The sequence below is a fragment of the Heloderma suspectum genome, chromosome 2, assembly GCF_057233095.1.
Source record: "Heloderma suspectum isolate Gila_16-S chromosome 2, 16-S_ref, whole genome shotgun sequence".
NCBI lineage: Eukaryota > Metazoa > Chordata > Lepidosauria > Squamata > Helodermatidae > Heloderma > Heloderma suspectum.
Genome location: NC_139459.1, coordinates 157,980,029 through 158,003,448, shown reverse-complemented (window position 1 = coordinate 158,003,448; position 23,420 = coordinate 157,980,029). Strand labels below are relative to the sequence as shown.

The window sequence follows — 23,420 nt, the reverse complement described above, 5'->3', positions numbered from 1 at the left end:
GATCAATGAATCAAGGTAAGCTGGAGGTGGTCAAACATGAGATGGCAAGATTGAACACCAACATCTGGGGAATCAGCGAACTAAAATGGACAAGCATGGGCAAATTTAATTCAGGTGACTATCATATCTACTACTGTGGGCAAGAATCCCTTAGAAGAAATGGAGTAGCACTCAGTCAATAAAAGGGTGGGAAAAGCAGTAGTGGGATACAATCTCAAAAACGATAGAATGATCTCAGTACGAATCCAAGGCAAACCATTCAACATCACAGTAATTCCAGTCTACGCCCCAACCACTGAGGCCAAAGAAGCTGAGGTTGATGGGTTCTATGAAGACCTACAACACCTTCTAGAACTAACACCAAAAAAAAGATGTCCTTTTCATCATAGGGGATTGGAATGCTACAGTAGGAAGTCAAGAATTAACCAGGATAACAGGCAAGCATGGCCTTGGTGTACAAAATGAAGCAGGACAAAAGCTAATAGAGTTTTGCCAAGAGAACACGCTGATCATAGCAAACACTCTTTTCCAACAGCACAAGAGGTGACTCTACACATGGACATCACCAGATGGTCAATATCGAAATCAGATTGATTATGTCCTTTGCAGCCAAAGATGGAGAAGCTCTATACAGTCAGTCAAAACAAGAGCTGGAGCTGACTGTGGCTCAGATCATGAGCTTCTTGTTGCAAAATTTCAGCTTAAATTGAAGAACGTAGGGAAAACCACTAAACCATTCAGGTATGACCTAAATCATATCCCTTATGAATATACAGTGGAGGTGAGGAATAGATTTCAGGGATCAGACCTGATAGACAGAGTGCCTGAGGAACTATGGACAGAGGTTTGTAACACTGTTCAGGAGGCAGCAACTCAATCCATCCCAAAGAAAAAGAAATGCAAGAAAGCCAAGTGGCTGTCTAATGAGGCTTAAAAGTAGCTGAGGAAAGAAGGGAAGTGAAAAGCAAGGGAGAAAGGGGAAGATATACAGAACTGAATGCAGAGTTCCAGAGAATAGCAAGGAGAGACAAGAAGGCCTTCTTAAATCAACAATGCAAAGAAATCGAAGAAAGCAATAGAATGGGAAAGACTAGAGATCTCTTCAAGAAAATTGGAGATCTCAAGGGAACGTTTTGTGCAAAGACGGGCATGATAAAGGACAAAGAAGGCAGGGACCTAACTGAAGCAGATGAGATTAAGAAGTGGTGGAAAGAATACACAGAAGAACTATACAGGAAAGATCTGAATGTCCCTGATAGCCATGCTGGTGCGGGCACTGAACTTGAGCCAGACATCCTCGAGAGTGAAGTCAAGTGGGCCTTAGGAAGCATTAGTAACAACAAAGCTAGCGGAGATAACAGTATTCCAGCTGAGCTATTTAAAATCCTAAAAGATGATGCTGTTAAAGTGCTGCACTCAATATGCCAACAAATTTGGAACACTCAACAGTGGCCACAAGACTGGAAAAGGTCAGTTTACATTCCAATTCCAAAGAAGGGCAATGCCAAAGAGTGTTCAAACTACCATACAATTGCGCTCATTTCACATGCCAGCAAGGTTATGCTCAACATCCTACAAGCTAGGCTTCAGCAGTATGCGAACCGAGAACTACCAGAAGTACAAGCTGGGTTTCGAAGAGGCAGAGGAACTAGAGATCAAATCGCCAACTTTCGCTGGATCATGGAGAAAGCAAGAGAATTCCAGAAAAACGTCTATTTCGGCTTCATTGACTACGCTAAAGCCTTTGATTGTGTGGATCACAACAAACTGTGGCAAATCCTTAAAGAGATGGGAATACCAGACCACCTGTCTCCTGAGAAACCTGTATGAGGGTCAAGAAGCAACAGTAAGAACCGGACATGGAACAACTGATTGGTTCAAAATTGGGAAAGGAGTACGACAAGGCTGCATATTGTCACCCTGCTTATTTAACTTATATGCAGAGTATCATGAGAAACGTCGGGTTGGATGAATCACAGGTCGGAATTAATTTTGCCGGGAGAATTATCAACAACCTTCAGATACGCAGACGATACCACCCTAATGGCAGAAAGCGAAGAGGATCTCAAGAACCTCTTGTTGAGGGTGAAAGAGGAGAGTGCAAAAGCTGGTTTGAAACTCAATATTAAAAAACTAAGATCATGGCATCTGGCCCCATCACTTCCTGGCATATAGAAGGGGAAGAAATGGAAGCAGTGACAGATTTTATTTTCTTGGGCTCCAAGATCACCACAGACGGTGACTGTAGCCATGAAATTAAAAGACGCTTGCTCCTATGGCAAACCTAGACAGCATAGTTAAAAGCAGAGACATCACCTTGCGGACAAAGGTCCGTATAATCAAAGCTATGGTTTTCCCAGTAGTAATGTATGGCTGTGAGAGCTGGACTATAAGGAAGGCTGAGCGCCGAAGAATTGATGCCTTCAAACTGTGGTGCTGGAGAAGACTCTTACGAGTCCCCTGGACTGCAAGGAGGTCAAATCAGTCCATCCTAAAGGAAATCAACCCTGAGTGCTCATTGGAAGGACAGATACTGAAGCTGAAGCTCAAATATTTTGGCCACCTAATGCGAAGAGAAAAGTCACTGGAAAAGACCCTGATGCTGGGAAAGATTGAAGGCAAAAGGAGAAGGGGACAGCAGAGGATGAGATAGCTAGGTAACATCACCGATGCAATGAATATGAACTTAAGCACACTCCGGGAGATTGCGGAGGACAGGAAGTCCTGGCATGCTATGGTCCATGGGGCCACGAAGAGTCAGACACAACTTAACAACTGAACAACAACAATAACAATGAAATAATTAAGACTGTGAGCCCTAGTTTATGGGATAGTAGATAATATTAGTTATGGGGTAATTTCCATACAAAAAGGGTATAAATATGTGCTGATTTTAGAATGTATTAGCTTCATCTTAGAAGCTCACCAGGCCTGTGCACGTGTCAGCTGAATAACCTATTCATTATTGAATAGGGAACTTGGTACTTAGTATGCGGTTTCTCCTTTTTAAGGTGTTAAGACTAGAAGTCTATGAACAAGAAATGGTTAAGAAGTTCTATTTCTTGGTAAGCTATTAAGATTTAAGGATCTTGAACAGAGCCTGGTTTAACAACAGAAATGTTTTTATATGCAAGTTATATTCTAAGGTGATGTTATAAGCATATTTCTTATAAAAAACATGGATCAAAAATATTTTCCTGTACTAATACTTGTTAGTATAAAACCTAGACTGCAACCTACGAAACGATCCTTGGTGCACGCTTTATTTAGAAGTATTTAATCTGCTGTTAGGTGGTAAACAGACAGCTAAATGCTCTCAAATTAGGCAGATAGCTCGAAGTCCCTAAACTGTAACACTGTGATAAGTGCCTTTTATCAGCTTTGGTCTGTTTTAACTGTACCTTCCTAGGGAACAGGTGCTTGGCCACCATGATACATGCCCTGATGACTTCTTACCAGGATTATTCTAATATTCTCTATGTCAGGGTGGAAACTGAGCCCATAGAGTCCCAGAGCAGTTCTGATTCTGAGGAAGAGCAACAACCCGTGGGAGAGGAGCTCGCTCATCTCTCAAAGGCACAGCAGCAGGGAGAGATTCCTCCTGCCTGTATTCCTGAGATAGTGACCCTGGCAGTGAGAGAGTGGGGGAGGGTTTTTTTCTGGATGCTCAGCGCAGATGCAAGGAGCGGCGCCAGATGGAGGGCACCAAGAGGAGGCACTCTGCTCGCTTGGTGCTAAAAGAACGGTCGTGTCCCGAGGACCCAAGGGTAAGAGGGAGGACCTCTCCATAGCCCATAAGTTCAGAGTCTTCCCGCCCTTCTCCTTCAAATGGGGACCAACTGCCTTACCTGGAGCTTAGGCTACTCTGCTAACTACCCCAGTGCTTTTCCTTGCTTAGTCGCTGGTGATCAGCATCTGAAAGAGTCCTTAAGTTGTAAATGGAATAAAACCTTGGAAAGAATCCTTTTCGTCTGTGTCTTGAGTTGGCTATTGGAGGGACCTGTAAGAGGCAGCTAGGGCACTCCTGACACTCTATGTCAGGCTGCCCTTGAGGAGTGTTCAGAACTCTACCTGGTCGAGAATACAGTGAGTACTCAGATTACAAAGTGGAGCTAACGACACTGGTTTCCAATCAGTTTCCAGATATAATTCAAAAGTCTATTTAACTGTAAAACCCTCAACTATCTGGAATCAAGGTATTTTAAGGAATACCACCTCCTTGTATGCATCCTTGCATGCATCCTTGCATCCCCCAAGGCCGTCAGAGAATAGCCACCTTCTGTGGTTTGGTGGATGGTTACAATGACTAGGACCTTCTTGGTGGCACCCTAATTATGGAATTTGCTTTTAAGAAGGACTTCCAGGCTCAATGTAGTATGAAAGAAGTTGCTGAAACTCTTGTTTAGTCAGGATGATGCTTTTCCTAAGACCAATGCTCCTGGACCAAGAAGTGTTGTTCCCAACAAAAGCAGCTGGAGTGAGGATGCTTGTCTTAGGCTCCCACAACAGAATATCCTTCATTGTTTAACATTCCAAGATCTACCAAAGAAGCAAAGTCAATTGTCAGGGTGGTACCATGACCAACCTGGGCACAGTTATCAGGTGATAAGGGACCTGATGACTCCAAGCACGAGGAGCCCCAGGGACAAAGCATCAGCAAACAAGTGAGTTAAGCAACTGTGTGAGGGAAAGATAAGTGAAATGACTTAATTATCTACTAAAGTACTTCAGGTAATCATTTAAAATTGATAAATAGCAGCTGAAACCAAGACAAGGGCACAGCTAAATCCCAGAGCAATAACCCCTTACAAACTTAAAAGAGAGTTAAATATCAGGGGGGAATCCAGCAAGAACTTACAGGCCTTGCATTAACAAAGGCCCCTGCGTGGTTCAACCTCAGCTGCATATTTTATACTAGCCCCAAACTTAGAAAGGGAGAATAAGAGTCTGCTTAAAGCAGGAAAAAGTGCAAGCCAGCTTCAGATTGGGTTCAGTTTTGGCTCAGGCTTTACACCTTAAAAACCAATTCATTAAATAAAGCAAGTTTAAGCATTCATTATATCATTCAAGTTTTAAAAAACATACAGAAAAAGGATCCAGACCTTGCAAGCCACAGCCTTCCCAAATCACCATCCGTTTGTCTGCTGTCCCTTCCAATGACCCATTGACTAGAGGATCTCCCCTCAATAGGTCTCCCATTCACTACTGTTAATAGTCCTCCTTCCTAAATAGGAATCACCATTCCCTGGGGGACCAACTGACCTACATTCTCAGCCACTGAAAGCCAATGCTGATCAGGAATTCACACACACCCTCCCTTGCTTTTCAAACGAGGCCCTCCAATCAGATCCACTGCAGCAGCAGTTGGGCCTATCTATATAAGGACACACACTTGCAAGGGAGACAGCTCTCTGGGTGTGAGGAGCCCCAGGGACGAAGCATCCTAGCCCCAGGGACAAAGCGTCAGCAAGCGAGTTAAGCAACTGTGCGAGTTTAGCGACAGGGCGAGGAAGCCAGGGCAGTGAACTCTTCCCTCCCTACTCGCAGTAAGTAACTGTAAATAAATAACTATAAATAATTTCCCCACCTTCTCGTACTAAAATACTAAGTTTTCCAGGGAAAACACACCCAAATAAAAAAACAGTTATGAAGGTAGAAAGCCAGCAGGGAGGCGGGGGCTATCAAGTGTATTGCACTGACTGCCATATGTACGACTATCTGCTTGCAGGACAGAAGTCCTGGGTGTGTCCTCAGTGTAATGAGCTCCTGGGTTGCTGACCTGGAGAAGTTAAGAGAGGCAGAGGTTGGTGGATGAGACCTTCAGGGACCTATTAGCTGTGTCCCACTCCCAGGGTGACAGCTCCTCTGCTGTCATGGAGAATGTGGGTCTCAGGGAAGGAGGGCGTCATTCTGAGGAAGAGGGAAATGATCCCTTAAAAGGGATCCATTCCTTGGAAGTCAAATAAATATCTTCTCGCACGAAGGATGTGCCTCCTGGGGGCATGTGGTAATGGGAGATTCGATCATTAGACACATAGACAGCTGGGTTTGTCATGGGCGTGTAGACTGCCTGGTGAATTGCCTGCCTGGTGCGAAGGTTGCAGAAATCACGCACCATCTAGATAGCCTAGTAGATAGTGCTAGGATGGAGTCAGTGGTTGTGGTCCATGTTGGTACCAAGGATGTGAGAAAATGTAGTTGTGAGGTCCTGGAAGTCAAATTTAGGTTGCTAGGTAGGAGGTTGAAATCCAGGACCACCAAGGTGGCTTTCTCTGAAATGCTACCTGTTCCAAGCACAGGACCAGCTAGATGGTCAGTCAAACAGAGGCGATGAAACCCAGGCCTACAACAACAAGAAGAGAAGAGTGGTAGTAGTGGGAGACTCCTCGCTGCGTGGGATCGAGACCCAAGTATGTCGCAAAGACCCGTGGACTCACCAGGTATGTTGTCTCCTGGGAGGATGGATTAGAGATGTGACTGAAAGGTTGCCTGCACTCATAAAGCCCACTGACAGGTATCCCTTTCTTCTCATCCATGTAGGAACAACTGATACCGCCAAGCAGAGCTACGAAGAGATCACGTCAGACTTTGAAGCTTTGGGAAGGAAACTCAAGAACTTTGGGGCCCAGATAGTTTTCTCATCCATCCTTCCAGTAGTTAGAAGAGGGATAGAAAGGGAACGAAAAATACTCTGGGTGAATGACTGGCTACGAAGGTGGTGCCGACGAGAGAGATTTGGATTCTGGGACCATGGCCTATACTTCCTGGAAGATGGGCTGTTGGCAAGGGACGGGTTGCACCTCACAAGGGATGGGAAGAATGTGTTTGGCCACAGCATGAAGAACTTCATCAGGAGGGCTTTAAACTGAATCCTATGGGGAAGGGAGATGTAAAGTTGGGGGTAACAATGGACGTAGGCACATGCACTGCAACGGAGAGAACAGCTCTGATAGCGCCCAATAACAGTCTTCAGACACATGTAGGAAGAAAGCCAGACTATGAAGCACATGGTCTTCGATGTCTATATACTAATGCCCAGAGAATGGGAAACAAACAGAACGAACTTGAACTCTTAATACAGGAGGGAAATTATGACTTGATCGGTATAACTGAGACTTGGTGGGATGACTCTCATGACTGGAATACAGCAACTGAAGGATATAACTTGTTCAAAAAGAACAGGAAGAACAGAAAGGGAGGTGGGGTTGTACTGTATGTGAAAAATACATATCACTGCACAGAAATACAGGAGGATGAGCTTGGTAACCCCATTGAGAGCATCTGGATCAAAATAAATGAAGCAAAGAATAAAAGGAACCTGGTGGTCAGAGTCTACTACCGGCCACCCAATCAAGGAGAAGACGAGGATAAAATTTTTGAAAAACAAATAGCCAATGTTTCAAGGAAGCATGATGTAGTAGTAATGGGGGACTTCAATTTCCCCGATATTTGTTGGGAGACAAATTCTGCAAAACATGGTCCCTCCAGGAAATTCCTACAGAAAGTAGAGGAAGGAACTAGAGGATCGGCTATCCTTCACTTGATCCTAACCAACAGAGATGACTTAGTGGATAAAGTAGCAGTTAGAGGAACTCTGGGGGAAAATGACCATGTTGTACTTGAGTTCTTGGTTCTAAGGGAAGCAAAAGCCGAGTGTAGTCAAACGCATACCCTGGATTTTAGGACAGCTGATTTTAATAAACTCAGAACAATGATCAGTTCCCATGGCAAGTGACACTAACAAGAAAAGGACTCCAAGATGGGTGAGAGTTTTTAAAAAAGGAAATTATCAAGGCACAGTTACAAACAATTCCAACAAGAAGAAAAGGTGGAAGACAGGATGACTTGAAAACAAAAAAGGACACATATAGGAAATGGAAAGAAGGCCAAGTAACAAAGGAAGGGTACAGGCAGATAGCACAGAATTGCAGGGATGGCGTCAGGAAGGCTAAAGCTGAGAACGAGCTGAGGTTAGCAAGGGAGGCTAAAAGCAACAAAAAGGCTTTCTTCAGGTACATGCATAGTAAAAGGCAGAGGAAAGAAATGGTGGTTCAGCTATTAAATAAGGAGGGCAAAACGATAAGAGATGACAAAGAAGAGGCAGAGGTACTCAATTCCTACTTTGGCTCAGTCCTCTCCCAAAAGAGGGTCTATGACCCCCCTGGCAAAGGCGAAGTACAGGCTGAAGGGGCAGGATTGCAGCTTGAGATCGATAGGCATATGGTTAAGGAACACCTCATTACTTTGAATGAGTTCAAATCCCAGGGCCAGATGAACTGCATCCTAGAGTAATCAAGGAACTGGCAGAAGAACTCTCAGAACCACTGTCTATTCTCTTTGAGAAATCATGGAGGACGGGGGAAGTGCCAGATGACTGGAGGAGGGCTAATGTTGTCCCTATCTTCAACAAGGGTAAAAAGGAGGAACCTGGGAACTACAGACCAGTCAGTCTGACATCAATCCCAGGGAGAATTCTGGAGCAGATGATAAAGCAATCCATCTGGAAGCACCTTGAAAACAATGCCGTGATTACTCGAAGCCAACATGGATTTGTCAAAAACAAGTCCTGCCAGACAGATCTGATCTCATTTTTTTTTTTATCAAGTAACCTCCCTTGTGGACCGTGGGAATGCTGTAGACATCATATACCTCGACTTCAGCAAAGCTTTCGACAAAGTGCCCCATGATCTCCTGATGAGCAAACTAGCTCAAAGTGGGCTAGATGAAACAACGATCCAGTGGATCCACAGTTGGCTACAGAATCGGCAAATGTTTTTGTTTTGGCTACACAAACACAGTTGGCTACAGAATCGGCAAATGTTTTCAAATGTTTTTGATTGCCCAAATGTAGAAAGGAAGGAAATAGGCCAGGAGTACTTGGTAGAACATAATAGCCAATTAAAGGGGCCAAAGTCCCACAGCAAAAGATGCACATGCCAGTGGAATCTGGGGAGGGACACCATGTATAGGTGTTTCTATGCAAATGCTAGAAGCCGCCGAGCCAAAATGGGAGAGTTGGTGTGCTTGGTTTTAAAACAGAACCTGGATATAGTGAGCATTACAGAAACTTGATGGAACAGAGAGAACCAGTGGGATACAGTCATCTCTGGATATGAACTCTACAGGAAGGACAGGGAAGGTCGTATTGTGGGGAGGTGTTGTCCTGCACATCAAAGAGGGCATAGTGTTGAGAGGGCTAGAAAACCTAAAAGGCGTAGGCTCTTCCATTGAAGCACTTGTGGGTGACAATACCAGGCTCCAAAACTAATGTAGTGCTAGGAACGTGCTATCATCCCCCCAGACTGGAATGCTTAGAGTGACCTTGAGATGGAAAATGAAATCAGGGAGGCCTCTAAACAAGGAAGTTTTGTAATAATGGGCAACTTCCATTATCCCCACATTGAATGGATAAATGCATGTTCCAGTCATGACAAAGAGGTTAAATTTCTCGAGGCCCTAAACAATTTTGCCCTAGAACAGCTGGTCATGGAACCGACCACAGGGGAGTCTACCTTGGATTTAATCCTAAGTGGTCTCGCCCAGGACCTAGTACAAGTTGTAAATGTTGTTGAACCAATTCAAAACAGTGATCACAGTGCTATCAGATTTAATATATATAAGTGGAAAATTGCCCAGGAAGACCAACATAGTCACATTTGACTTCAAAAGAGGAAACTTCTCCAAAATGAAGGAACAGGTGAAAAGGAAGTTAAAAGAGGGAGTCAAGTTAAATCCCTTCAGAATGCTTGGAGATTACTCCAAACCACAAGAATAGAAGCCCGCTAAAATGTATACCACAGGTTAGGAAAGGCAGCACCAAGTCCAAGAGGTCACCGGGATGGTTAACGAGCAGTGTCAAGGGAGCTATTAGAGAAAAGAGAACTTCCTTCAGAAAAATGGAAGTCTTGCCCAAGTAAGGAAAACAAAAGGAAGCACAAGCTTGCACAAAGGCGATGCAAGCAGACCATAAGAGATGCAAAAAAGCATTTTGAAGAGCATATTGCTAACAATATCAAGGCCAAGAATAAAGAATGCTTTAAATACATCAGAAGCAGAAAATCAGCTAGGGAGGCAGTTGGACAACTGGATGATAATGGAATTAAAAGAATACTGAAGGAGGACAAGGAGATTGCAGAGAAACTGAAAGAATTCTTTTCATCCGTCTTCACTGCAGAAGATATGGGACAGATACCTGTGCCTGAACTGATGTTTTCAGGAAGGGAGTCTGGGGAACTGAGGCAAATAGTGATGACAAAAGATGAAGTTCTCAGTCTTATTGATAAATTGAAGGCAAATAAATCACCGGGCCCAGATGGTATCCATCCTAGAGTTCTCAAAGAACTTGGGGCAGGGGGGGATCTGGGAAATTACAGGCTGGTTAGCTTAATGTCTGCTCCAGGTATATTGGTTGAAGGAATTATTAAAGGTAAAATTGGTAAGAATATAGAAGGACAAGCCTTTCTGAAAAAGAATCAACATGGCTTCCGCAAAGGTAAGTCCTGTCTCAATAATGTTTTAGAGTTCTTTGAGAGTGTCAATAAACATGTAGACAGGATGATCCAACACATGTCAACACATACACTGTGTTGACATTTTCATCGAGCTGTCCACCACAACCCCAAGGTCTCTTTCTTGCTCAGTCACTGCTAGCTCAGATTTCATCAGGTTATACTTGAAGCTGGGATTTTTTTGCCCCAACGTGCATCACTTTACACTTGCTTACACTGAACCGTATTTGCCATTTAGATGCCCATTCTCCCAGTCTGGAGAGGTCCTTTCTGACTTGGATTCCTGCACTGAGCAGGGGCTTGGACTCGATGGGCTTGTAGGCCCCTTCCAACCCTACTATTCTATGATTCTATGTGGAGAATGTGGATAGGAAGACATGTTTCTCCATCTCTCAAAATACTAGAACCTGGGGTCATCCCATGAAGCTGACTGGCGAGAGATTCAGGACAAATAGAAGGAAGTACTTCTTCACACAGTGCATAAACTATGGAATTCACTACCACAAGACATAGTGATGGCCACCAATTTGGATGGCTTTAAAAAAGGATTGGACAAATTCCTGGAGGAAAAGGCTATCAATGGCTACTAGTCTTGATGGCTATGTGCTACCTCCAGTACCAAAGGCAGTGAGCCTATGTACACCAGTTGTTGTACACCACCTTCCAATATTGTTATAGTTTGGTGCCTATTAGCTCAGTGAGGAGACTACCTGTCGGGGAGTGGTGCTCAGCAGCAGCAAGAAAGACTGAGGTTACAATCCTCTTACCTCTTACTTGGGAATAAGTCCCATTCACTTCAGTGGGACTTACTTCTGAGTCATGTATAGGACTGCACAGTGAATCAGGAACTGTGATTGCTTCAAATCTTCATATTTACAAGTTAAAGAGAAAACATGCAACCCAAATGCAAATGAGTATTTTACCTTTGCCCATATCCGAGACTGAAATCAGGATGAATTCATTCTCAAGTAACCACTTCACAGAAGCATCAATAGGTTCATGACAAATTCTTTCCTGCTTACTCCTGCCATCCTGGAAATCTTTCGAACTAGCACCAAGAAGTGTACAGGAAGCATAATTCTGGATGTCATCTGGAGAGCTAGCTACTCCACTTACTATGATCTGTCAGAATAAGAATGTAATCAAAATACTTGTTAAAATGATACAGGAATTAATCCAAAAGAATATTATTTTAGGATGGAAAGGGACATGCTGTCCTAAAAATTCTAAAGGCACCATATCAAGTACACGTGTTAACAGCACACCCACTCATTCTCATAAGGGTACCCATAGGCATAGAGGCATCCATGTACAACTGCAAACGTATATATGGATTTCTGTGGTCCTGCAATTACATACAATTCCAGAGGTAACAGTAAAAGAGAACTTGCCTTACAGAATTTGCTGACATTAAGATAAAATAATGGGCACTTACTCAAATAGCTTTAAAAGAGGATTAAACAAACACATAGAGGATAGGTGTATCACCAGTGCTTAGTTATAGTTAAATGCAAACGCAATTTCACTTCTGTGGTGACATGGAATGGGGGACAGCAGTTGCCTTCACGCCCTGCTTATGGGCTTCCCAAAAGCATCTGGCTGGTCACTGTTGAAACAGGATACAGGACTACATGGAGCCTTGGTCTAATCCAGCAGGGCTGTTATGTTACTCTCCCACAGGGGAAAAAATAACATGGTAACCGAGAAATATCCTCTTTCTTTGTCTTCTATTCATTGTCAAAAGCAACAGCCTCTTCAGAGCAAGTTGCTTGGACAGGCACCTGCCAACTATTGAAATGGGTTCTGGCTAGAGATGTAAAACTTCTGGAAATACTGAAACTAGTTTCCCCAGATTTGTTAAAATGAAAAAATTCGGGGAAGATAGAAATGCATGCAATTCTCTCTTTAACTCACTTCAAGTCTCATTACATCTTTGCATCTTTTCTCCTCTTCTCAAAATCAGTACAGGGCTCAAGCATTTAAACATCAAGAATTACACTGTAAATATACATAAACATTTTCATTGGAGGAAGGGAGAACTGGAGAAATTCACTGCTCTCACCCTTACTTATACAGGAAGTTTCTGCTGGATCCCAGTTCCCTCTGTAAATGAAAGGCATCCTTCCATTTGCAAAAGAGTAAGTCTGGATCCAGCCCATGCTGAGGCTGCCTCAACTTCATGGCCTCTATGACATCCAAGGGGCTGTTTCAGTTTGTCATCAATCTGACACATAAGGTAGGGCACACCCTTGATTCTGGCCTTTGTCTCAGGGCGTGAGGGGAATGGCCTGGAGAGTGGTCAGATTACTTTCTGGTGAAGTTTGGTCTCATGGTGCCAGTCTCCCCCCCCCCCCCAATTAAGATAGCCCACCCCTGGATACTTATAGAAACCAAATCTGAGATATTCCTGAATGCTCTGGGAGATTTTCCAGTAGCCAGAACCGGTGATTCTGTTGAGGACCTTGTCGTGCTATGAAGTAGCAAGGTGCAAAGGACCATCAACCCAGTTGCTCCTAAACATCCTCTTTGGTACTGTGGAGTCCGGACGGCTCCCTGGTTTACCAAGGATATTCAGACACTGAAACAGGCCAGAAGATGGCCGGAGCACAAGTAGAATCAGAATTGTAGGGTTGGAAGGGGCCTACAAGGCCATTGAGTCCAACCCCCTGCTCAATGCAGGAATCTAAGTCAAAGCATCCCTGACAGATGGCTGTCCAGCTTCATCTTGAATGCCTCCAGTGTGGGACAGCCCACCACCTCACTTGGTAATGGGTTCCATTACATGAGAATGCATAATCACGCCTACCGCGTGCTGCCTCCATCATATCCTTCAATAACCATCCAGCTAAGCGATTCTGAGTGGTTCAGGGGTTGCTTTACTCTATCCCAATAAATCCAGCGCTGGAACCCTAGAAGGCCCACTGTGACAAATATGCCAAACATTTTGAGCAGAAAATCGCTCACCTTCATGAGCTCATTATTATCTTGTCCTGTGTTGTAGGATCAGTTTCAGTTTTTGAAACCTGAGGTGGACCAGACTTTTGTATCCATGCAACTCAGCACATGCTCTCTTGACCCTTGCCCATCATGGCTTCTACGAACTAGCCATGGAGGACTGACCAGTTGGATCAGGGGAGTGATGAACACATCGCTCTGGGATGTTGTGTCCCCACTGCCTTGAAGGAAGCTCTAACAGTGCTTTTCAGCAGTTTTTGTATTTTTTGATCATTCTGATTTGGAATCTGGAGCAGTGCCACAATTTACTTGAGTAAATTGATGTATTCAAGATACTGTTCATGGAACCTGCCAAAGAGAAAAGGAATCCAGTATCTTCCTACAAGAAAATATGTTTTCTTGTCAACATGGAGGCAGTTGTGCTGCCTCCTGGAAAAACCCTGATTAAACATTTAATATTTTAAAATGTTTTAAATTAAAACAGATTTAATATTGTTTTACATATTTGTTCAGCTATCACTCAGTTGCAGGTGTTGCACTAAAGATTTGGAACACAGGCCTAAAGGGGAAAAATCTGAATAAAATTTGCAGATGTTGCAGTTGCGGGAACTGTGCGGGAAAGTGACCATGTTATACTTGAGTTCTTGGTTCTAAAGGAAGGAAAAGCTGAGTGCAGCCAAATGTGTATCCTGCATTTTAGGAAAGCCAACTTTAATAAACTCAGAACAATGATAAGTAAGGTCCCATGGCAAGCGACTCTAATGAGAAAAGGAGGCTAGAGCCCAAGAGGGGTGGGAGTTTTTTAAAAAGGAAATTCTAAAGGCACAATTACAAACAATTCCAACAAGAAAAAAAGGTGGAATCATAAAACAACATAGAATAGTGGGCTTGGAAGGGGCCTATAAGACCATTGAGTCCAACCCCTGCTCAGTGCAGGGATCCAAGGCAAAGCATCCCTGACAGATGGCTGTCCAGCTCCATCCTGAATGCCTCCAGTGTGGGACAGCCCACTACCTCCCTAGGTAATTGGTTCCATTGTCGTATTGCTCTAACAGTCAGGACGTTTTTCCTGATGTTCAGCCAGAATCTGGCTTCCTGTAACCTGGGCCCATTATTCCGTGACTTGCATTCTGGGATGATCGAGAAGAGATCCTGGCCTTCCTCTCTGTGATAATCTTTCAAGTACTTGGAAGACAATGGAAGAAGCCAGTGTGGCTTCACAAAAAGCTTAGAGATGACCTGAAAACAAAAAGGACACATATAGGAAGTGGAAGGAAGGCCGAGCTACAAAGGAAGAGTATAGGCAGGTAGGGTAGAATTGCAGGGATGGCGTCAGGAAGGCTAAAGCTGAGAACGAGCTGAGGTTAGCGAGGGACGCTAAAAGCAACAAAAAAGGCTTTCTTCTGATACATGCATAGTAAAAGACAGAGGAAAGAAATGGTGGTTAAGGATGGCAAAATGATAACAGCTGACAAAGAAAAGGCAGAAATGCTAAATTCCTATTTCAGCTCAGTCTTCTCCCGAAAAAGGATCTATGACCCCCATGGCAAAGGCAAAGTACAGGGTGATGGGGCAGGATTGCAGCTTGAGATCGATAGGCATATGGTCAAGGAACACCTCATTACTTTGAATGAATTCAAATCTCCAGCACCAGATGAACTCCACCCTAGAGTAATCAAGGAACTGGCAGAAGAACTCTCAGAACCACTGTCTATTCTCTTTGAGAAATCATGGAGGACGGGTGAAGTGCCAGATGACTGAAGGAGGGCTAATGTTGTTCCTATCTTCAAAAAGGGCAAAAAGGAGGAACCTGGGAGCTACAGACCAGTCTGACATCAATCCCTGGGAAAATTCTGGAGCAGATTATAAAGCAATCCATCTGGAAGCACCTTGAAAACAATGCCGCGATTACTGGAAGCCAACATGGATTTGTCAAAAACAAGTCCTGCCAGACAAATCTGATCTCATTTTTTGATCAGGTAACCAGGTGGACTGTGGGAATGCTGTAGACATAATATACCTCGACTTCAGCAAAGCTTTCGACAAAGTGCCCCATGATATCCTGATGAGCAAACTAGCTCGAAGTGGGCTAGATGAAACAACGATCCGGTGGATCCACAGTTAGCTACAGAATCGGACTCAAACAGTGCTTATCAATGGGATCTTCTCAAACTGCGGAGAGGTAACAAGTAGGGTACCATAGGGCTCAGCCCTGAACCCAGTGCTCCTCAACATTTTTATTAATGACTTGGAGGAGGAGGTGCAGGGAATGCTGATCAAATTTGCGGATGACAGAAAATTGGTTGGGACAGCTAATACCCTGGAAGAAACAAAATTCAAAGTGATCTGGATAGGCTGGAGCACTGGAAGGAAAACAGATTTACATTTAATAGGGATAAATGCCAAGTTCTGCACCTAGGAAAAAGAAACCAAATACACAGTTACAAGATGGGGGATACATCTTGTAACTGTGTATTTAACAACACTACAAGCGACAAGGATCTTGGAATTGTTGTCGATCACAAGCCGAATATGAGCCAACATTGTGATGTAGCTGCAAAAAAGGCAAATGTTACTTGGGGCTGCATTAAAAGAAGCATCACTTCCAAATCCCAGGAAGTACTAGTTCCCCTCTACTCAGCACTGCTTAGGCCTCATCTGGAGTACTGTGTCCAATTCTGGGCACCATGCTTTAAGAAGGACGCAGACAAACTGGAGAGGGTTCAGAAGAGGGGAACAAAGATGATCAGGGGACTGGAAACAAAGCCCTATGAAAAGAGACTGAAAGAACTGGGCATGTTTCGCCTTGAGAAGAGAAGACTGAGGGGAGATATGATAGCACTCTTCAAGTACTTGCAAGGTTGTCCCAGAGAGGAAGGCCAGCATCTCTTCTCAATCATCCCTGAGTGCAGGACACGGAATAATGGGCTCAAGTTATAGGAAGCCAGATTCCGGCTGAACATCAGGAAAAACGTCCTGATTGGTAGAGCAATAGGACAATGGAACCAATGATCTAGGGAGGTGGTGAGCTCTCCCACATTGGAGGCATTCAAGATGAGGCTGGACAGCCATGTGTCAGGGATGCTTTGACTTGGATTCCTGCATTAAGCAGGGGGGTTGGACTTGATGGTCTTATAGGCCCCTTCCAACCCCACTACTGAGCTTTCATGTGCTTTCGACAATTACTTGCACAATTCTATTGGCAAAGTGTGTGTTCAAAATGCTGGGTGTGGAATGAGAGTAGCAAAGATAGTCTTCAGTGTGACAGCCCTTTAGGTACTTGAGGAGTGCTACCTTATCCCCCTTCAATATTCTCAAGGCTAAACATACCCAGTCTCCTCAAGCTACACTCTTAAGTTTTACAGCGCAATCCTGTCTATGACTTCCATCCTCAATGCTCATAAGCCTCTGAACTTGAGGTCTTATGAGCATCCTGTGCACAATGGGCGGAGTAGTGGAGACAATCGCTGGCTCCATCACTCCTCCTGCTCTGCATTTTTACTAGACGGGCTTTTTTGCCTGTCTAGCTGGGGCATTCCGGTAGAGGTGGGAAGGAGGCTGGACTGACTTCGGGATAGCTTGTATCCCAACATCTCCAATCTCCTCCCATCCCCACCCACTGGAACGCACCCCCCAACCTCAGAGAGGCAGCTGGTGTAGTTCTTTCTGTGAACGCTGTGAGGGGGGAGGGGCAGAGTGCAGATTCCCTTATCTGACGTCAGAATACTGTCTCCGACCTCGGATCCAGAAATCCAAAGTATCCTATGGCTCCCCAGACACTCTTCTAAGAGCCATAGGATTGCACCCTTAGTTTCTAGTCCTGTAATTATCTTTGTTGTCCTTCTCTGAACTCGTTCCAATTTATCTGAATCTTACTTAACGTGTAGTGTACAAAACTGGATACAATCTTCGAGGTGAAGCCAGACCAGCACATCGTAGAGTCAAACTATTACTTCCCTTGTTTTAGATACTATACTTCAATTGATGCAAACTAAAATTGTATTGCCTTTTTTGCAGTCACATCACACTGTTGATTCATATTTAGCTTGTCATCGACTACAACTCCAATATCTTTTTCACATGTACTATTGCCAAGCCAGGTATACCCCATCTTAAACCTGTGCATTTGATTTCTTTTTCCCAAATGAAGAACTTTGCACTGGCCTCCATTAAATTTCATGCCATTATTTTGCCTGCCCTGTTTTTTTAACCTATCAAGATCATTTTATAATACCTACTTCTAAGGTATTAGCAATCCCAACCAATTTTGTGCCATCCACAAATACAGTAAGCCTTCACCCTACATCTTCCTCCACTCGTTAATTAAAATGTTGAAGAGTACAGGGCCCAGGACAGAGCCCTGCAGCACCCCACTCAATACCTCTCTCCAATTTGAGGAGGAACCAGTGATGCTGACTCTTTGAGCACAATCCTCCAGCCACCTATAGATCCTCCCAACAGCAGTGCCATCTAGTCTGCTAATCAGAATATCATGGGGCACTTTACCAGATGCCTTCCTGAAGTCAAAATATATTATGTCCACAGCATTTCCACGATCTAGTAAGGAAGTTACCCAATAGAAAAATAAGATTAGTCTGGCAGGACTTGTTTGTCAAGGTGCCTACAGATTGAGCACTTCATAATCTGCTCTAGAATCTTCTCAGGTATTGATTCATTTATTACATTTATTACCTTTCAATACTGCCCAATAGCGAAAGCTGTCTGGGAGGTTTACAAAGACTAAAACCATAAATATATAATATAATAATGTAATATAAAACAATTAACATACAAAAACATAAAAACAGTTTTAAACAATCAATACTGATGCCAAACTATAATTCTCCGTATCTTCCTTTTCAAAGATAGGGACAACATTTGCTTGCCTCCAGTTGTCTGGTAGTTCAGAATCCTGGAGACTTAAGCAGTTTGCACATAAGAAGCCACTGTGGATGAATTTCCCATGGGGCTTCTTGTTGTGGGGGTGGCCACCATTTTGAATATTAGAGCAGGGGCAGGCCATAGCTTGTCATTAATATGAACCTGGCAAAGATGGGTTTGTGGGTGGTTAAGAAGCCATCCGCAACCTTAAATCAGCCCATGGGTTCTGGGTGGCTTGTCAACCACCTCAACAACCCACCCTTGCTGGGTTCACAGCTCAAATAGTCAAAATGGCCACCACTGCCACAACGAGAAAAGCCCAGAAGGAAATTCACCCATGGTGACTTCTCGGTGTACATGCGAACGAAAGTCTCCAGAATGCCTCAGAGATAATAGATAGAGGTTCCAAGAGTCCATCCGCTAGCTCCTCCAACACGCTAGGATGCAATTCTCTGAATGTGGGGACCTGAACTCATTTAAGGTGCTAGATATTCCCTGATCAACCTCAAGTTGCACTCCTACCCTGCTTGTCATATGTGCCAGATGGGGTGACAGATCCTCTTTCGGAAGAAGACTGAGCCAAATAGTTGAGCAGTCCTGCATTTTGTCACCTGTCAGCATTTTGCCATCTTTGCTAGCAAGCTGTTCTGCCAATATTTTTGTCCTTCTTTTACTTTGAGGATATCTGAAGAAACCCTTTTTGTTGTTCTTAGCATCCCTCACCATCTTTAGCTCATTCTGAGCTGCCTTTCTGACACCATTTCTGCAATTCCGAAGTGCCTATATATTTCCTTAGTGACCCTGTCCCTCCTTCCATCTCCTATATGTGTACTTTTTGATTTTCAGATCATCACTAAGCTTTTTGTGTAGCCCCATTTTCTTCTATGTTTTTCCTCCCCCGCCCCCCAATTGGGATTGTTTCCGATTGAGCCTTTAGTACCTCCTTTTTCAAGAATTCCTTTCCCTCTTGAACTCCTCTTCCAGTTAGGTTTTCCTGCTATGGAATTCTACTTATCATTGTTCTGAGTTTATTAAAATCAGCTTTCCTGAAATCCAAGGTACATATTTTACTCCACTCAGCTTCGGTATTCCCTTACAATCAAGAATTCGCGCATTACATGGTCACTTTCCCCCAAGGTTCCTGCTACTTTCTCCTCAACTAACTCTTCCCTATTGGTCAGAACCAAGTTAGGGATGGCCAGTCCCACCATTCTTTCCTCCAACATCTGAAGGAGAAAACTGTCAGCAAAGCAAGTCAAGAATTTCCTGGACAGACCATGAGCGGCAGGGTTTGTCTCCCAAAAGATATCAGGGTAATTAAAGTTCCCCATTACCACTACTTCATGCTTCCTTGAAGTATCTGCAATTTGCTTTTGTAAAGCATCATCCATATCTTCTCCTTGGTTTGGTGGTTGGTAGCAGACTCCAACCACAGTATTGTTTTTATCCCTTCCTCCAATTTTTTTTAACCCAGAAGTTTTCAACAGAGCCACCATATTCATTCTTTGAATTTCTGTGCAAGTTTGTATATTTCTAACATATAGTGCAACTCCTCCCCCCTTTCTATGACTGTTCTTTTGGAACAACTTATATCCTTCAATTGCGATATTCCACTTGTGGGAGTCACCCCACCAAGTCTCGGTTATACCAATTAAGTCATATTTATCTTCTTGAATTAAGAGTTCAAACTCATCCTATTTCCCATGCACTAAGCATTAATATAAAGACATCAAAAACCATGAACTTCTCCTAGTTTCTGCTAAGGACCTGCAGGGGCTCTTATCCTTACCCCTTACCCCTGGGCTTTCATCTCTATCCCCGAAAGGATTCAGTTTAAAGCCCTCCTGATCAAACTCGCTGTTCTTCAGGCAAACACATGCTTCCCAGACTTCATGAAGTGCAATCCATCTCCTGCCAGCAGTCCATTCAAATACTGTGAACCATGGTACCAGAAACCAAATCTCTCCTGGAGACACCATCTTTGTTGCCTGAAATTCTTCTTTGCCATTCTAGTTCTCTTCCATGGACCAGAAGGATGGATGAGAACACCACTTTAGCCCCAGAGTTCTTCAGCTTCCTTCTTAGAGCTTCATAGTCCAACACAATGTGGTCATACCTGTGTAGGCAATAGGGATGTCCAGATTTTGTGAATCCATCCTGCGTCTGTTTCATGGATTGTGCGGTGTCATTCATTCTGGCGCCCATTCACAGACAGATTCAATTGTTTTCCCGTTGTGTGGAAAAATATGCAAATAATTTCATAAGAGTGTTCACAATGATTTACATAATTTACATTAGTATGTAACATTTCACATATTGTCTCCTGTTCCATTCAGCTTTTCCCCACGTATATTTACCAGTCTCAGCAGAAACTGGCGTATTTTCCTACAAATAAATTCATGTAAATTTCAGGAAAGTAAAAAAAAAAAAAAGGTATGAAAGTCCACGTAGTCTGCGCAGCCAGAGGAGGCCACTCTACAGCGTATTCCGTGGGTCGAATTCTTCGAAATCTGAACTCACCTTGTTGTTGTTGTTCAGTCGTTAAGTTGTGTCAGACTCTTCGTGACCCCATGGACCATAGCACGCCAGGCCTTCCTGTTCTCCGCTCTCTCCAGGAGCGTGCTCAAGTTCATATTCATTGCAACGGTGATGCTATCTAGCCATCTCATCCTCTGCCGTCCCCTTCTCCTTTTGCCTTCAATCTGTCCCAGCATCAGGGTCTTTTCCAGTGAGTTTTCTCTTCGCATTAGGTGGCCAAAATATTTGAGCTTCAGCTTCAGTATCTGTCCTTCCAATGAGCACTCAGGGTTGATTTCCTTTAGGATGGACTGATTTGACCTCCTTGCAGTCCAGGGGACTCGTAAGAGTCTTCTCCAGCACCACAGTTCGAAAGCATCAATTCTTCAGCACTCAGCCTTCCTTATAGTCCAGCTCTCACAGCCATACATTACTACTGGGAAAACCACAGCTTTGATTAGACGGACCTTTGTCGGCAAGGTGATGTCTCTGCTTCTTACTATGCTGTCTAGGTTGGCCATAGCTTTCCTCCCAAGGAGCAAGCGTCTTTTAATTTCATGGCTACAGTCACCGTCTGTGGTGATCTTGGAGCCCAAGAAAATTAAATCTGTCACTGCTTCCGTTTCTTCCCCTTCTATATGCCAGGAAGTGATGGGGCCACATGCCATGATCTTCGTTTTGTTAATGTTGAGTTTCAAACCAACTTTTGCACTCTCCACTTTCACCCTCAACAAGAGGCTCTTTAGATCCTCTTCGCTTTCTGCCATTCGGGTGGTATCGTCTGTGTATCTGAGGTTGTTGATAATTCTCCTGGCAATCTTAATTCCAACCTGTGATTCATCCAACCCGGCGTTTCTCATGATGTACTCTGCATATAAATTAAATAAGCAGAGCGACAATATGCAGCCTTGTCGTACTCCTTTCCCAGTTTTGAACCAATCGGTTGTTCCATGTACAGTTCTTACTGTTGCTTCTTGACCCTCATACAGGTTTCTCAGGAGACAGGTAAGGTGGTCTGGTACTCCCATCTCTTTAAGAATTTGCCACAGTTCGTTGTGATCCACACAATCAAAGGCTTTAGCGTAGGAAATGAAGCAGAAATAGACGTTTTTCTGGAATTCTCTTGCTTTCTCCATGATCCAGCAAACGCTGGTGATTTGATCTCTAGTTCCTCTGCCTCTTCGAAACCCAGCTTGTACTTCCGGTAATTCTCGGTTCACATACTGCTGAAGCCTAGCTTGTAAGACTGTAAGCCCACGTGACTTCACTCTTGAGGATGTCCGGCTCAAGTTCAGAGACTGCACTATCATGGCTATCAGGGACATTCAGATCTTTCCTGTATAGGTCTTCTGTGTATTCTTTCCACCTCTTCTTAATCTCATCTGCTTCTGTAAGGTCCCTGCCTTCTTTGTCCTTTATCATGCCCGTCTTTGCACAAAACGTTCCCTTGAGATCTCCAGTTTTCTTGAAGAGATCTCTAGTCTTTCCCATTCTATTGTTTTCCTCAGTTTCTTTATATTGTTCATTTAAGAAGGCCTTCTTGTCTCTCCTTCCCGTTCTCTGGAACTCTGCATTCAGTTGGGTATATCTTCCCCATTCTCCCTTTTCGCTTCCCTTCTTTCCTCAGCTACTTTTAAAGCCTCATCAGACAGCCACTTGACTTTCTTGCATGTCTTTTTCTTCAGGATGGATTGAGTTGCTGCCTCCTGAACAATGTTACGGACCTCCGTCCATCGTTCCTCAGGCATTCTGTCTATCAGGTCTAATCCCTGAAATCTATTCCTCACCTCTTCTGTATATTCATAAGGGATATGATTTAGGTCATACCTGAATGGTTTAGTGGTTTTCCCTACGTTCTTCAATTTAAGCCGAAATTTTGCAATAAGAAGCTCATGATCTGAGCCACAGTCAGCTCCAGCTCTTGTTTTGACTGACTGTATAGAGCTTCTCCATCTTTGGCTGCAAAGGACATAATCAATCTGATTTCGATATTGACCATCTGGTGATGTCCATGTGTAGAGTCGCCTCTTGTGCTGTTGGAAAAGAGTGTTTGCTATGATCAGCGTGTTCTCTTGGCAAAACTCTCTTAGCCTTTGTCCTGCTTCATTTTGTACACCAAGGCCATGCTTGCCTGTTATCCCGGTGATTTCTTGAGTTCCTACTTTAGCATTCCAATCCCCTATGATGAAGAGGACATCTTTTTTTGGTGTTAGTTCTAGAAGGTGTTGTAGGTCTTCATAGAACCGATCAACCTCAGCTTCTTTGGCCTCAGTGGTTGGGGCACAGGCTGGAATTACTGTGATGTTGAATGGTTTGCCTTGGATTCATACTGAGATCATTCTATCATTTTTGGGATTGTACCCCACTACTGCTTTTACCACCCTTTTATTGACTATGAGTGCTACTCCATTTCTTCTAAGGGATTCTTGCCCACAGTAGCAGATATAATGGTCACCTGAATTAAATTCGCCCATGCCTGTCCATTTTAGTTTGCTGATTCCCAAGATGTCGATGTTCAATCTTGCCATCTCATGTTTGACCACCTCCAGCTTACCTTGA

The 23,420-nt window shown here is 43.7% G+C and overlaps 1 protein-coding gene across 15 annotated transcripts in view; it reads right to left on the bottom strand.

Moving 5' to 3' along the window:
• The window catches only part of POLQ (DNA polymerase theta), a 196,084-nt gene that overhangs the window by 144,787 nt on the left and 27,877 nt on the right, over positions 1-23,420 (bottom strand). For all 15 annotated transcript variants that reach the window (XR_014787899.1, XR_014787900.1, XR_014787901.1 and 12 more), the window contains one exon: positions 11,432-11,630. Coding sequence is in view for 10 of the 15 variants with exons in the window: in XM_084835354.1 (XP_084691480.1) it covers positions 11,432-11,630 (199 nt within the window). In the remaining 5 variants the exon portion in view is untranslated. The remainder of the gene's footprint in view (positions 1-11,431; positions 11,631-23,420) is intronic.